The sequence below is a fragment of the Pseudorca crassidens genome, chromosome 2, assembly GCF_039906515.1.
Source record: "Pseudorca crassidens isolate mPseCra1 chromosome 2, mPseCra1.hap1, whole genome shotgun sequence".
In the NCBI taxonomy this organism is placed as follows: domain Eukaryota; kingdom Metazoa; phylum Chordata; class Mammalia; order Artiodactyla; family Delphinidae; genus Pseudorca; species Pseudorca crassidens.
Genome location: NC_090297.1, coordinates 39,988,616 through 40,003,448, shown reverse-complemented (window position 1 = coordinate 40,003,448; position 14,833 = coordinate 39,988,616). Strand labels below are relative to the sequence as shown.

Genomic DNA, 14,833 nt, shown 5'->3' with positions numbered 1-14,833 from the left:
ACCTCTGATTCTGTTACACTTGTTGGGCTGTGACTCAGCAGGTCCCAGGTGCCTTCCAGTGACCGGCTGCCCTCCCGTTGTCACGCCGTGGCATAAAATCATCTGCTGTGCGTCTGCCTCAGGCACGGGTCTGACTGTGTCGGACTCACCTCCACGTCTTCCTTGGCTCTCGCACAGGTCCTGGCACACAGTGGGAGCTCAGTCGCCGAGGGCTGAACAAGTGCCACACTGAGACCTGCAAGCTGACCCCCTGACTGACTCTTCACACTGTTTCTTGCGAACTACTTTCCTTCCATGTCGCGGTGTCTTCAGCTGAACACTCACCTCTTACGACAGTTAAGAGGGCTGCTTGGATTGTAGCTTGGAATAGTTATGTTTGAGGTGTGAGAAGAAGTTTCCGTTCTTTGTTGACAAGTGAGCTGCCCCCATGGAGCCGACATGACCTCGTGATGGTCACATCATTGAAGCTCACGATTGTTCAGTGCTTTGCAGCTTCCAGGCCCCCTCCTGTCTGCTCCCAGTGCAGGGTGATGGGGAGTAGAAATTAGAACCAGGTATCGAAAGCCTGGGGTTGAGCCCCAACTCTGCTTTGCTTTAACTCTGAGCTCACCCTGGTTCTCTTATGTTTATTTTTGTTTCCCCAGGCCCAGCGCAGTGCCAGTACCAGGTAGATGCTTGGTGTGTCCATGTGTAAAGGCAGGATTCACAGTCCTTGTCCTGGCTGCCCAGTGGACCTGTAGACATTTGTATGTTCTTTGGACCCCATTCAGATGATGTCATTTGCAGCTAATCTGGTCCCCAATACTAAGGAACATTCTAGAAGAAAATACCTCAGCTGTGTGGCTTGGGGCTATTACAGGCTCACTGTCTTAAGGCCCATAGGCCAGGCCCTCCAAGTTTCCCTCACTGATCCACTCCTCCATTTTCTAAGCCCTTTTTAAACCTTCTCTACTCTTCCAGAACATGGTAGTCCACAGCTCTCTCTTTTTCAAAAGATGACCATGTCTCTTCCTTCACAGAGAAAAGAAAAAGAAATCCCACAGCTTCGAACCACCCTATCTACAAACTTCACTGGATCCCCTAGTTCTTCTGCCTCATGTTTCCTTCTCTTATTTGGGACTGGCCGTTCTCTCCAACTGGATCACAGCCCACCTGCCTTCCTAAGTACCTTGTCTCTCCCGCTCAACTGGGTCCTTCCCGGCACCATTTAAATATACTTTGATCACTCATTTCTTACAGAAGCAAACAAAACACTCCCTAGACGTCACTTCCATCACCCAGCTGCCGCCATGTCTCTCCGTTCCTTTTCACATCCAGGTTTCCTGAAAGAGTTGTCTGCATTCACTGCCCGTGTGCACTGGGAACGCCCCTGCCATCTGGCATCGGCTGCCAGCCCTCTGCTTAACTCTGTCCTTGCCAGGCTTCCCCGTGGCTCCGCCTCTACCTCTTCCCCGGCCGTTTGACCTGATCCCTCGTCCTTTACTGAGAAACCCTCCTGCATGCTGAGGTCTCCTCCTGCCTGTGGCTTCGCATCCCCCCTGTGGGCTCCCCTCCCGCTGCCCTCGCCTCTGTCTCCAGCCCGCTTCTCTCACTCTGCAACGCTGCCCTCCGCTGCTCTCACTCCCGCCGTCCCCATTGCCCTCGGCGTGCTCACGGCCCTGGGTTGAAATCCACACTCCTGGCGTCTTGGCTGCTGCCTGGCGATCTGGCCTCTGGTGACTCCCCCGGCCTCATCTCACACGACACTTCCCGTTTCCACTGTGCTCTAACCACTGAGGCCTCCTCCCGGCCCCCTCCTGTCCCCACTGCCAGCAGTGCCCTTCCTCTGGTCTGCACATCCTGCCTGCTTGTCATGCAGAGAGGCCATCCCAGACCGCCCGGGCAGATGAAGCAGCCCTTCCATTGCTCTCTGCCGCATCACCCTCCCTAAAGTCCCTGCGGAGCGCTGCTTCTTTGCTTGTTTATTGGCTTGATGGTTGTCTTTTTCCCCGCCTCCATTAGAACATCAGATTTATGAGCATCTTGCTCAGGGCCAGCATATAGTCAGTGTTCAATAAATATTTGTTGAATCAGTGACTGATTCCCAAATCTATATTTGACCTCAGTTCACACTTCCACGTTCCCGACCCATACATCCAGGTGCCCACTGGTCACCTCCTCCTGGATGTCCACGTGACACTGGCACATCTGCACCGCTCACTGCTCTCTCCTCTTCCTTCTCCCCAAAGCCTTCTGCCCCTCTGTGTTCCCTGTCTTGATAAATGACACCACCTGCCAGGGACCCAGAGAGGCCTCATTCCTGACTCTTCCACGTGCCCGCTCTCCATCTGTTCTGCCCCAAATACCTTTTAAACCGTCCACTTCTCTCCATACCCATCGCGCCTCACGTAGTCCAGGCCACATCACCTCTCCCCTGCCTTACTCCAGCAGCTGCCAGACTCCTCTCTCCATTGGTAACCAGAGTGATCTTTCAGAAACCCAGTATGATCCTGTTACCACCACCCCGTCACAGCCAGTCCCTGGTGCCCATTATTGAAGGGTAAGCTTCTTAATGTGTCGTAAAGGTGCCTTCATAATCTGGCCCCTGGCTCTAGCTCCAGGTTACTTTTCAGCAATATTCCCCTTGTTCACTAAGTTCTTACCATAATGAACTGCTGTATTCCAACAAGCCTTGTCCCCTCTCACATTAGGGAATTTGTAAATGCTGTTCCTGGCACCTGGAACATAGATCAGACTGCCCACCCGACACGCGTGCTGCTCTGCCTGTCTAGCTGCTACTCAACACCCAGGTGTGCTTAGGAGAACCATCCTTCAGGAAGCCTTCCCTGACCTCTCACGGTGGGGGGATCCTTCTGTTGTATGTCCCAGAGCACCCCGTGCCTACCTCTGTTCTCTTCTTTCTGTATCTTTGCCTCACAGGTGCCGGGTCAAGCAACCCTTTAGAGCCCATAACTACTTGTCATGCCGGTGAGTGAGAAGGAAATCGACTTGCCCAAGGTCATACAGCGGGTTAGATCAGAGCTGGGCTGAACTGGGCTTTCAGGCTTCCCATTGTCTCCAGGGCTTTCTTGTCTTACCAAAATACAGTGTTGATTTGTTTTTTCTTTACTAGGCAGGCAGGTTTGAAGCCTGTCTCCCATCGCACCATACACTCCCCATTTTTAGGCTAATTATTTGAGCTCGTCCAGACTGCATTTGACTGGTTCTTCCCATGCAAGCTGTCTGCTGGATTGAGATTGTATTTATTTTGTATGATTTTACCACATTTATTCGCATTTGCCATATCAAAATGACAAAAGCCTTGGTGCTCACAGGGTTGGTGAGGATTTTCTCCTCTCTGTGGTTTTAAAGTCACTCCTTACTGCGTAGCAGAGGGATGTGGTGAACGCTGACACTGCTTTAGAAAGACAAAAGCAGGAGGGCTGGAGGAGAGTCTCGCTTTAATGACAAGCTCCAGAATGGCAGTTAAACCTTATTAAGGTCAAATGACCTTTTTTTTTTTTTTTTGCGGTACGCGGGCCTCTCATCGCTGCGGCCTCCCCCGCCGCGGAGCGCAGGCTCCGGACGCGCAGGCCCAGCGCAATGGCTGACGGGCCCAGCTACTCCGCGGCATATGGGATCTTCCCGGACCGGGGCACGAACCCGTGTCCCCTGCATCGGCAGGCGGACTCCCAACCACTGCACCACCTGGGAAGGCTTTTTTTTTTTTTTTTTTGTGGTACACGGGCCTCTCACTGTTGTGGCCTCACCCGTTGCGGGGCACGCGCAGGCCCAGCGGCCATGGCTCACGGGCCCAGCCGCTCCGCGGCATGTGGGATCTTCCCAGACCGGGGCACGAACCCGTGTCCCCTGCATCGGCAGGCGAACTCCCAACCACTGCGCCACCCGGGAAGCCCCTCAAGTGACCTTTTGCAGAGTGTCTGACTTTTCAAATGAGCCACGGCGTTGAGTTCTGGTTAATTTTTATAACTTTTTTAATAGGACCCATTAGCGCTGTTATAAACCTTGTTAATTAAGCAATAATCTCAAATGCTCCCTTGCAGAGGGAGGCATTCCTGGCAGCTGCAGGTGATTAATATCTGGAGTCTAACGAAAGCCTTTTAATCAACCTCAGGGGCCGCTCAGTGCTCTTACCCTCAGGAAACGAGAATGATAGGGATTCTGTGGGCGCCTCTGAAAACCTTCCTCCAGCTGTACCTTTCTCTTCCTGCCTTCTCTCCAGCTCATGCCGGGGCCTCTCAGGGCCATCACACCCACTCCCCTGCCCCCTTCTCTGTCCTTTGCCTCTTTACCCACCCTGTTACCTTTCAGATAACTAGAGACCTAGAGCTGGAAGAATCTTCTTAGATGATTGGATTTGACATCCTGCTTTCAGACAGTAAGACTGAGACCCAGAGAGGTTCCCACTCGAGGTGGCACAGCAACTAGGGTTAGAGCCAGATTCGAACCCCTCAACTTGGAAACAGTCCTCTGCACAGGGTGTCTTCCTCATTTGGTTGAGCTTCCAGCAATGTCACTGCAGGTGTCGGCATCCCCCTGGCCCTGGGCTGGGGAGGGAACCCCGTGTTCGGGTCTGTAGGTGAGACAGCGTGGTCACAGTTCTATGAGATTGTGATCAGGGCTTTGATAGAGGAAAAACCCAGGCGAGTATGGAAGCACTGAGGGTATAGGCAGAATGGGGTCTCCCGACTCAACCTGGTAGGTTCCAAGCAGGTTGAATCTGGAAGAATGGGTGGGGTTTAGGCAGGTGAAGGATGAGACATGAGACCAGGGTAATCTGTAATCTGGGAGGAGATGAGCAAAGACTGATTTGTGGGATAGCCTGGCGTGGGTCGGGAGATGCAGGTGGAGTTAGCAGAGGTAGGACCTTCTCATCTCATTCCCTGTGGAAAAGCCAACACAAGACAAAGTGCAGATTAGTCAGGTTGGAAGCAGCCAGGAAGTAGTGAAGGTCAGCTAAAAGCTTTCAAAGGCTTCTCTGTGCAAACCCTGATCCGCAGGGAGGAGATGGTGCCCCAAAGAAAGAAGGCATATAGCACATGCGCCTGCAGCCTGGATGGCAACAGTGGGCGGGCTGGCCACGTGCCCAGGAAGGGCTCAGAGTGGAGGCCGCAGGGGATCGTGCCTGTACTTACCTCCTCCCTCCAGGCCTCAGCCATGTCCCGTGTGAGTGGAGGAGTTGTAGCACAAGGCAGTCTCCGTGATCCCTCCCCAGTGCTGATGTTCTGCGTCACTAACAGCATTGCCTGCTGTGCACTGGCCTGGTACACGAGACTTTGTTTATCCTGCGTGGCAGTTCCTCGAGACCGGGTTGTCACTCCTGTTTTATAGGTGGGGAGGCTCAGGTTCAACGAAGTTAAAAATCTTGCCCACGATTACATACCCCAGTGGTACATTCCCCACCTACACCCCTAGTCCCTTATGTCCAGAATTATTATGTCCCCTCAGGTTTCCCAAGAAAAGCATTCATTCATTTATTCATTCATTCAACATACACTTACTGAATCTTGCCCCTGTGCCAGGCGCTGTGCTAGGCCCTGGGAACGGACAGTGGCATATACATAAAATAACTGTAATAGCCTCAGACAGGGGTAGTGCTCCTTATAGCTTGAAGAAGGCTTGCAAAACGTTTGTTTCACATCCCTCATGGCAGCCTTACAAAGGATCACGTGTGGTTTGTTATCCTTGTTTTATGAGGTGAGGAATCTAGGGCAATGATTCGCCTCAGGTCCCCATGCTAGGAAGTAGGCCAAAGTCCAGCTTCAGTCAGGTCCTGTCTGAGGCTCAGTCCTTGCTTCGTCGCAGCAAACGGCAGAGTCAGTAGAAGTGGCCATCCTCAGCCTCATTAGTAAGCGCCTCAGTGAGGTACCACTTCACGCCCGCCAGGCTGTCAGAACCTTAATAATCTGACCTGGAGTGCTGTTGGAGCTATGGGGCAGGCAGTCCTTGCACACACTGCTGTTAGGGGTACCAGGCGGCACAGCCATTGTGGAAAACAGTTTCCCAGGTGTCAGCTGGTGAAGTGTAGTAGGCACGCACCCTAACGCTGGGCAGTTCCAGCCTAGGCCCGGACTGAGCATTTCCTGCATGTTTGCCCCAAGAGACACGGCCCAGGGTGCCTGTAACTGCAGAACATGGGAAACCATCCAAGTATCCATGGACAATCAAGTGGGTCAGCCGACTGTGGACTAGTCAGACAGTAGAACACTACTCATCAGTGAAAGTGAATGACCTGCAGCTATACCTACACTTCAGCATGGGTGACTCTCAAAACTGGAATGTTGAATGAAAAAAGAAAAGTCAGATGGGTATACAGAGTATGGATACACTTGTAAATAGTTAAAAATGGGAAAAGTAGCAACATGTTATTTAAGGATGTATGCATATGTGTAAACACGAAAAGAAAAGCAAACATTGAGGACAGTGATTACCTCTGGTGAGGATTGTACTGGGGAAGGGCACTTAGGGGCTTCAGCGGGACCAGCAATGCTGTCCTGTTAAGCAGGGGGCGTGGACACATGGGTGTTGTATCATTATCTTTAAAGTATAAATTTACAGTGTATATCTACTCTTGTGTTGAAAAATTTAAAATACCGCCATGCCAGATATGTGAGTTGGTACTTTGGAAGTATGTCAGGAGGCATATTTTCCTTTCTCCCCCTTAAAGATATGTACTCGAATGTACCATTAATCCTTGGCCTTCTTGTTTCTTTTCCCTGTCTAGAGTGTTTGTACGACAGAATAGCACAAGAAACTGTGGATGAAACTGAAATTGCACAGAGACTCTCCAAAGTCAACAAGTACATCTGTGAAAAAATCATGGATATCAATAAATCCTGTAAAAATGAAGAACGAAGGGAAGCAAAATATAATTTGCAATAAACTTTGGATTTTTCATAAAGCCTTCTCGTTTTCCTTGTGTGGCGTGTGATTTGCGGGTGATGGTGTTGTCCAGATCAGACCCCACCATGCGTGGTGGTGTGTGGGCGGGGAGCCAGTAGGGTTCTGAGGTCAGCGCCTTGTTCTGAACTTGGACTTCCCACTCCAAGAAGGCGGATGGATTTGCTGAGACTCAGGCAGCATCCTGGCGCCAGTGTTGTTCTGGGGATGGTGAAAGCGCTGTCTTTTCGGAGGCGGATAAAGTGTCTCTGAGTTACCTATCACTTGGCCAAGAATTTGAGCTGATATTTTTACCATTCAAGGACTTCTATCTTTGTTCCTCTATTTTGTTCTATAATAAAGCTTAATTAATTCGTTGCTGTAGACAATCATTAGCCTCATTTATTTCAGGATGGACATTAAGTGTACAGTGGAGGTGACCAGTGTCCTTTGAGGGGCGGAACATTCAGGCTGAAGGAGAGAAAATTCATAAGGGATGTGATCTACAGATCTGAAGGGCTGTCTCGAAGCAGATTACTTTCTCTTACCTCAAAGGACAGATCTAGGACCTGTTACTCAAGGTGACCTGAGATTCAGCTTTCCTGATAATTTGAGTCAATCTTTGTAAAGGAGTGTCAGAGGGTGGTAATGTTAGATGTGGTTCAGGGTAACCTTCAGAAAGTCAGGGGCAACGTCACCTGGTGTCGGTTCGTTCATCCTATCTTGTATCTCAAATGATCTTCCAAGTTGCATAATTTTTTTCTCGTTCCGTAGCTGTGTCTCTAAAGTGCCTGGTGCCCAATCAGGCAGACCACATTTGATCTTCCTGTTGATTAACACTTTCCTTTCTGTAATGCCTGTGAAGTCAGCGTAGTATGTTGGAAATGGCAAGGGTTTGGGGCTGAGGAGTTTGGGTTCCAAACCTGGCTCCACTGCTTGCTTTGGGCTTAGCGTAACCTCTTGAGTTTCAATTTTCTGTTCCTTAAAAAGGAGATAATATCTACTTTGCGGAGTTGCAACGTTGCAGAGTTGCTATAAGTTATAGAGCACTATATATAAGTGCTCAATAAATGTTGCTAGTCATTATTTTCTTCATTTCTGGTTATTGGCTTTTAGGCATTGGTTGGAAAACTTTGGCCTCTGGTTTCTCTAATGGTTTATCCACTAAACCATTAGATTACTGGTGGTCTCTAAGCAAAAGCTCAGGGTCACTAGGGTGAGTAGTGGAGGTGGCTACCTCTTTGAGGAATTTTATTTTAGTACATAAAATAATTCTTTGTAATCTGAAATATTATATGCTTGCTAATAGGATGTATAGGTATGAACTTCCTTTTATGGTATTTTCCCAGTTCTCCACAGACTAGTGGTGTGATCTTGGACCAATCACTTAACTTCCCAGAGTCTTTACCAGTACAATGAGGAAAATTATGCATACCTCACAGGCTATGTGGATAATTAAATAATAATAACAATAACAGGTACTTAATATGTGCCAGGACTTTTCTGAGTGTTTAACAAAAGTTAGTTCGTTAGGTAAGTAAAGTTTGTGACACTTAGTAGTGTTCAGTAAAGTCTTGTTATTAAGATGTGTTCATTTTAATGGCAGGGGAGCAGCTTGGGCATGAGTAGTGTGAATGCATGAGAGGCTGGGAAAAAGTATACATGATTTGAATTCATCCCATTTCCTTCCTAAGCACGGCAAAGATAAACACCCAGAGGCTCCATTTCCCTACAAAGACTAATAAGATATGATACCTGCTTTATAGGTGCTTTTAGGTTGGAAGGGAAAAGAGTCATCGAAATACCTGCTTAAAAAGGCTCTGACAGGGCTTCCCTGGTGGCGCAGTGGTTGAGAGTCCGCCTGCCGATGCAGGAGACATGGGTTCGTGCCCCGGTCCGGGAAGATCGCACATGCCGCGGAGCGGCTGGTCCCCTGAGCCGTGGCCACTGAGCCTGCACGTCCGGAGCCTGTGCTCTGCAATGGGAGAGGCCACAACAGTGAGAGGCCCGCGTACCGCAAAAAAAAAAAAAGGCTATGACGTGAAAGTGCTTCGCGTAATATATGACACATCAGGGACAGAACGGGTTGTGAAAGATTGTGGGATCTGATTGTGACTTTACTGCTTCTGGGGAGGTCACTTGACCACTCTGGAGCTCGTTTCTTCTAAAGTGGAGACAGTGATCCTAAGTCAGGGTTATTGTGGAGAGGAGTCCAGGTAATAGCTGGGAAAAGAGCTCCGTAAGTCTCAAGGAGCCATGCAGATGTTAGCTGTCCTTAGCTTGCAAGGCAGCATGAAATCAAAAGTAGATGTGACAAGGAAGGACATAAGAGCTGTTTCTGATGGGGAATCGGGGCAGGGGAGGGGGCAGGTGTTTTTACACCCTAGTTAGACTGAGACTTTTTGAGCACCTGTTGTGTACCTGGTGCCCTGTGACTGTTATGTGAGGGCAGGGCCACCATTCTTACACCCACACAAATGAGGAAATGAGCTCAGAAAAGGTTAAGTAACTTCTTGGCCAAGGTCCCAGAGTTGTCAGCAGTGGAGCTGGGTCAGAACCCAGGTCTGTGCAAAATCTGTCCTTTTACCTCTTCCCTCGAAAACTGAGTGGAATATTATGGTCTGGGCTGAGAATCTAGCCATGTAATCTCAGGGCATATTTCGGAGAGTCCCAACTTAAGTAATCAATCGATGGAAATTGGTGTCGTTAATTCAAGCCATTTGAAAGGATGGGGAATAATAGTACCATTTATGAGGATCCCCAGTTTTATTACATTCAAATACATACACAAAACTGAAGTTCATTTTGTGTAGTAGGGAGTTTCCCAAGCTTGCCCAGTCTTGAGAATTTGCTGAGGTACTTAAAATACAGATTCCTGGGCTTTGGTTTAGGGTGCTGGATTCAGTAGGGCTGGGATAGAGCTGGGAACATGTGTTTTAACACAAGTGCCAGTTTTGAATAACACCAGTCTAGTAGACAGCATTAGAAGTCCTGTTTTAACAAAGGGACAAGAGTGTTTCCTAAGTAAAAAGACATGCTCTTTCTAAAGTGCATGACAATATTTGAAACTGAGACTCAATTTCCTCTTATAAGTAGCGGAGGATCTGCCCTAAAACCTTGTTTAGTTACTCTTTCATGCTCACCAGATGCTGTTTAGTTGGACATGATGCAGAAGGTGACTTTCAGTGTAGGTGCCAATGATTTTCCCCTCACTTTTACACTTAGATTCTTTCTTTCACTTCCTCCGACAGGCCAGGGAGTTGTGGAGGACAAGGCAGTCAATCCTGGATTGGCAGAGCCTCAAATGATGAGGTTTGGGCCCTGTTTACCGAAGCCCCGGCCACAAGTTCTCTGTGGCCAGACCAAACAGAAAGATGTGGCTTGTTTTCATTTTCTAGCTGAGGAAAGTGTGTTGTTAGTGACTGTTATGTGCCCGTGCGTTTCTTAGATGCATTTCTAAATTATGACCTTTTTGGGAATTATAAAGAAATGAAAACCACTTTATAGAAATTTTTGGAAAAATAAGGGAAATATTCCAAATTGCACAGCTGCAAGCATTGTGATGTATCTCTTCTAGTCCTTCATTTAACAGCGTAAATGTGTATTTTACATACCTGTGGTCATAGCATATCATCAGGTTTGCATCCTTCCCTTTCTTTTTAACATATTGCCCTGTTGCTCCATGAAATGTATCGCCATCAATTCGAACATCCCCCCAGTGAATGGGCATCAGGCTACAGCTGGGTAAACCACCTGGTCGGCTGTGGGGCTAACCCACAGGGCTGCCAGTTCACGGAAGCTCTCTCTGCACGCTTGGGTCCGGCACGTAATTAAAGTGACCCAGGGAGAGTGGATAAATGGCCGCCAGTGTTACAGGTGGTTTTCCTCTCTCTTCTCCTCTCCCCACGCCCACTCGGTCCTCACCTGTGTGTGTGCCTATCCTGTCTCTGACCTGCTCTGACCTCTTACAGTGTGACCTTGGCCTTCAAACCTGCCTTTGGCCCTCCAGACACCCTGTGCTCAACCCACAGCGCACAGTGCTCATGAGCTTTTCCCTGTGCGCTCTGACTAGGTCCACTCCCGACCTTCCAGCTACCCTCGCTCACCTCAGCCCCTACCCTGCCACCCAGCCGGTCCACTGCCCTTCCTTGAATCTGTAGGTCGTTTATAAATTAAACATCTATGAAGATTTTTGTGTGCACAGTTTTTTTTTTCCCCCTTTATATTTTCTATCAGTTTCTTAGGTTCGTTTTACCTGGGTCAAAAAGAGTACCACTTTTATCATTCTTGATACATATAATGGGCGTGACCGTGTTTTAATTATTTTGCCAACCTAACAGGTGAAAATTGTTACCTCATTATATTTTCTTTAATTACTTCTGAGACTGCACATCTCTCCAGAGTTTGGTTTCTTGTTTACACAAAATAAACGCTTAACCTGTAAGCATTTCCAGCAGAATTCATTTCATTTTCTGTATATAGTTTTCTCTGGACCAATGTGTTTGTTTACCTTGGGCATATTTTTACTTTTACATCTGCAAATAGACATACCAACAGGTCTTTTCATCACTTCTGCTGAAGAGATTAATCAGTTTCTGCCAAAGAGCTTCATAGGCTCATGGAACCGAAGGGTCAAAAGTGAGCTTCGAGGTCCTCCACTCAGATCTCCTCTCCACTGAAAGCAAATGCTTTCCGGACCATGCTGGAACTCTTCCAGGCATGGAGAATTCACCTTCCTGCCCAAGGGCACATCCAATTATTGTCATCACTGAGAAGTTCTTCTGCTGAGCTAAAAATCTACTTCCCTGAGACTTCTGAGGTCACTCAAGTTCTCTCCTCTGAAGTCAGGCAAAATGCTTCTGCTTTATAGCCCTTTGCAGAGTTGAAGGTGGCGATCGTGTCTCTTCACAGACTAATCAATAGCTCAAATTGTGTTCTGCCATCTCTCACGTGGGAGAGGCAGTGCAGGGAAGAGTGAGGACTCTGGATTTAGACAGCCCTGTGTTCAAACCTTGACTGCCACTTACTAGTGTGTGACCTTGAAGAAGTTCTCAATCTCTCTTGGCTTTAGTTTTCTCATTTTAAAAGTGGGAATATAATACCTATCTCACAGGGTTGTATATAAAGCTATACAAGAGAACGTGAGTAAAGCACCTAGGCATTCAACATCTCTTAGTTCCCTAATCCTAAGAACTCTGACCATCCTGGTTGCTGTTTTATGGATGTGCCACTAGAAGGTAGGGTTCAGGACTGGACGCTGCTCTAGGAAGGGTCTGACCAGTACTAACTAGAGCAGGTTGTCATCTCTTGCTCCTGGATGGCATATCTCTATTAGAGTGCCCTAAACTTGAATTAGCATCTTTAGCGATACAACTGTCTCACGTTGAGCTTATGGTCACCAAATACTGCCCTGCTCCCTTTTTTGGCTAACACAGTACTTATCCCTTTAGTTCACTGTGTTGCAAGAGAACGAGCATAGATTTTGATGACAGAGGAACTCACACCAAATTCAAATCCTGACTTCATTATTTATTAGACTAGAGGAAATTGGGCAAGTTCCTAAATCTTCTAGCCCCAGTCACCTTGTCCGTTACGCAGTTGTTAATGTAACCACGCTTACCTCCCGCGGTACCAGACCTACAGCCCTCACTATCCCAGTTGCGGGCTGCAGTAAATGTGGTTGTTTTTGTTCCCTTTTTCCTTCCCTTATTCACTTTAGCAGCTATTTATACCCCCCCCCACCTCAATTGTGTGTTCTTAAATGTATTTCTTAAACAAAATAGCGGATTTTGCATGCATCCCGGTTCCATTTCATCTTATTGGTTTCGGCCCAACATTCCAGCTGGTTGAGATCTTCTTTTCCATTTGTGTTTAAAATACAAAACAAAATTTGAGGAAAGCCAAAGCCGAAAAAGAAATCGAGCCATAATCCCAAGAACCAAGCCCAACAGCACATTCACTCCTGGGAGCCCCTCCTGTCTGTCCAGGGCAGTACCTCTTTGTTCACAGCAGCTGGCCAGCCTCCCGTGATCCTGCCTTGTTCATTTCACATCACGTGGCAAACGTTTCCCCCTCTGCTGCCTGGTTTGTGTAGCTGCCATTTCAATGCCCTTCCTGACACTGGGTCATGATTACCTTCTCATCTCCTCACTGTACATTTTACTGTCTCTAGTTTCTTGCTATTAGCGATAATGCCGTCATGATCATTTATAGTTGTTTGTTTCTTAAATTCCCAGGAGTGAGCTAATTAAAGGGCAAGAACATTTTTATAGTCTTTTCCATGTTGTTGTTATATCTATGTTTGTTATATTGCTCTCAAAAAGGTCAAGCCACGTCTCTAGGTAGGTGGACGTGCACGTGCCATTTCCGCACAACTTCACCAGCGTTTGGAATTTTTAAAGAAGTTTGGCAAATTAGCTTTCTCTACCAAAGTACTTTTTCAACTTCTTCCTGTGTGAATTGTCGATTCATATATTTGCATGTTTGAGATCCTTATGGAATTTTATTCTGTGCTATATTCTTCCTCCCAGTTGTATAGTATAGAAATATGATCTTTTGTATCTTCACCAAGTTACCAATAATAATGGTTAGGTCAGTGAAAAGAAAAGAACCGTGTGGTCCTCCGCTAAAGACCCCACTTTTCTTTACCAATTACTTTCTCTGAGCTGGATTAGTCTCGTAACTAGGACTCCTCCATCTAGATGTGATCAGGGAAGACCTCTAAGATGTAACATTGGAGCTTACGCCAGAAGGACGAGAATGGCCACGAGGAGATGATTTGTCTGTCGGTCCATCTCCCCCTCCATTCATCTTCAACGAGTTGAATATCTCTAGTCTGTGCCCACCACTCCAACAGGCATTGCTGGTTGGGTCCAACAGGGAGTCACACCTCAAGGGTGGTTCGAAACCCTGTGCTCTTTCCACCATTCCAGAATGCACTCTTTTGGCCATATCCAATCTGGTACCCTGGGCATGTTTCCATTTCAGTAGCTAACGGGGAGAGAGATTCAGTATTCTAGCCTCACCAACATCTGTATGCAGAAGTTCCCCCATGAGTAATTATGGAATCATTCAATCATTTCACAAATATCTGAGTGTCTACTAGGTGTCAGTCACTAGTCTAAATGTCTGAGACATATTAGTAAAGACAAAGACTTTAAACTCTAGTGGGAGTGGAATGAGGTGGGTAGGAAGATAAACGGTAAATGTAATAAATAACAAAACTGTAGAAAGTGATAAGTGCCATGAAAAAAGGCCAACGTAGGGCAGGGAGGCAGGTTGAGTGTGTGGCGGGGAGAAGCGGAGTGCCCCGGAAGCTGAGATCAGCATGGGGTAGCAAGCCCTGTCCAGGGCCCCCGCCACGGGTGTGGAGGTATCCAAGGAGTGTGAGAGGTATGGGACATTAAATCTGTCCTGTCTACCTGGAGCCTCACTTTTATTCCAAGATGTGCACTCATTCGTGCCTGGGTCGTTAACTATAGAAAACCTATCCTCCCCCGTCTTGAAGACTCAGCTCAAATATTTCCTCTAAGGAACTGATTCCACCTCTTCCCAGAAGGACTCCCTCCCTTCTCTGGTTTTCCAAATCTCCTCCTTTCCTTCCCTGCCAGTCCCAACCTTCCCAGCATCCTAATGCTCAGAGCATTGTGTTGTAATTTCTATATAGTTGTCTCTTTCCCTGAGGCAGTCAGCAACGTGAGAGCAGGACCGCGTAAATTCATCTCTGTACCCCTTTGCGGAGCCCCTACTGTGTGCTAGGTGCAGGAGATATAGATATGGACACTATTTGTTTAATTAACTAGTATTTATCGAGCACTTACTATGTTTTAGGCACTGTCATTATTTTATTTCTCAAACAACACTGTGAAGCAGATACTATGACCATCCGCATTTCACAGATGAGGAAACAGACTTAAAGAGGTTGAGTAACTGGCCCAAGACGGCACCACCACGA

General features: G+C 47.5%; 2 protein-coding genes across 10 annotated transcripts in view; both read left to right on the top strand.

The window, feature by feature from the left end:
* The window catches only part of BEND5 (BEN domain containing 5), a 47,736-nt gene extending 40,835 nt beyond the window's left edge, over nucleotides 1-6,901 (top strand). For 3 of the 8 annotated variants that reach the window (XM_067726067.1, XM_067726069.1, XM_067726068.1), the window contains one exon: nucleotides 6,725-6,901. In XM_067726067.1, the coding sequence (XP_067582168.1) occupies nucleotides 6,725-6,882 (158 nt within the window). In that variant the 3' untranslated portion in view covers nucleotides 6,883-6,901. Of the gene's footprint in view, nucleotides 1-177; nucleotides 2,968-6,724 lie in introns of all 8 variants that reach the window. The other 5 variants (XR_010940831.1, XR_010940830.1, XR_010940828.1 and 2 more) reach the window with 5 other exon arrangements.
* Nucleotides 1-14,833, top strand: part of AGBL4 (AGBL carboxypeptidase 4) — a 1,401,741-nt gene that overhangs the window by 1,177,286 nt on the left and 209,622 nt on the right. The gene's annotated exons all lie outside the window — the stretch shown is intronic.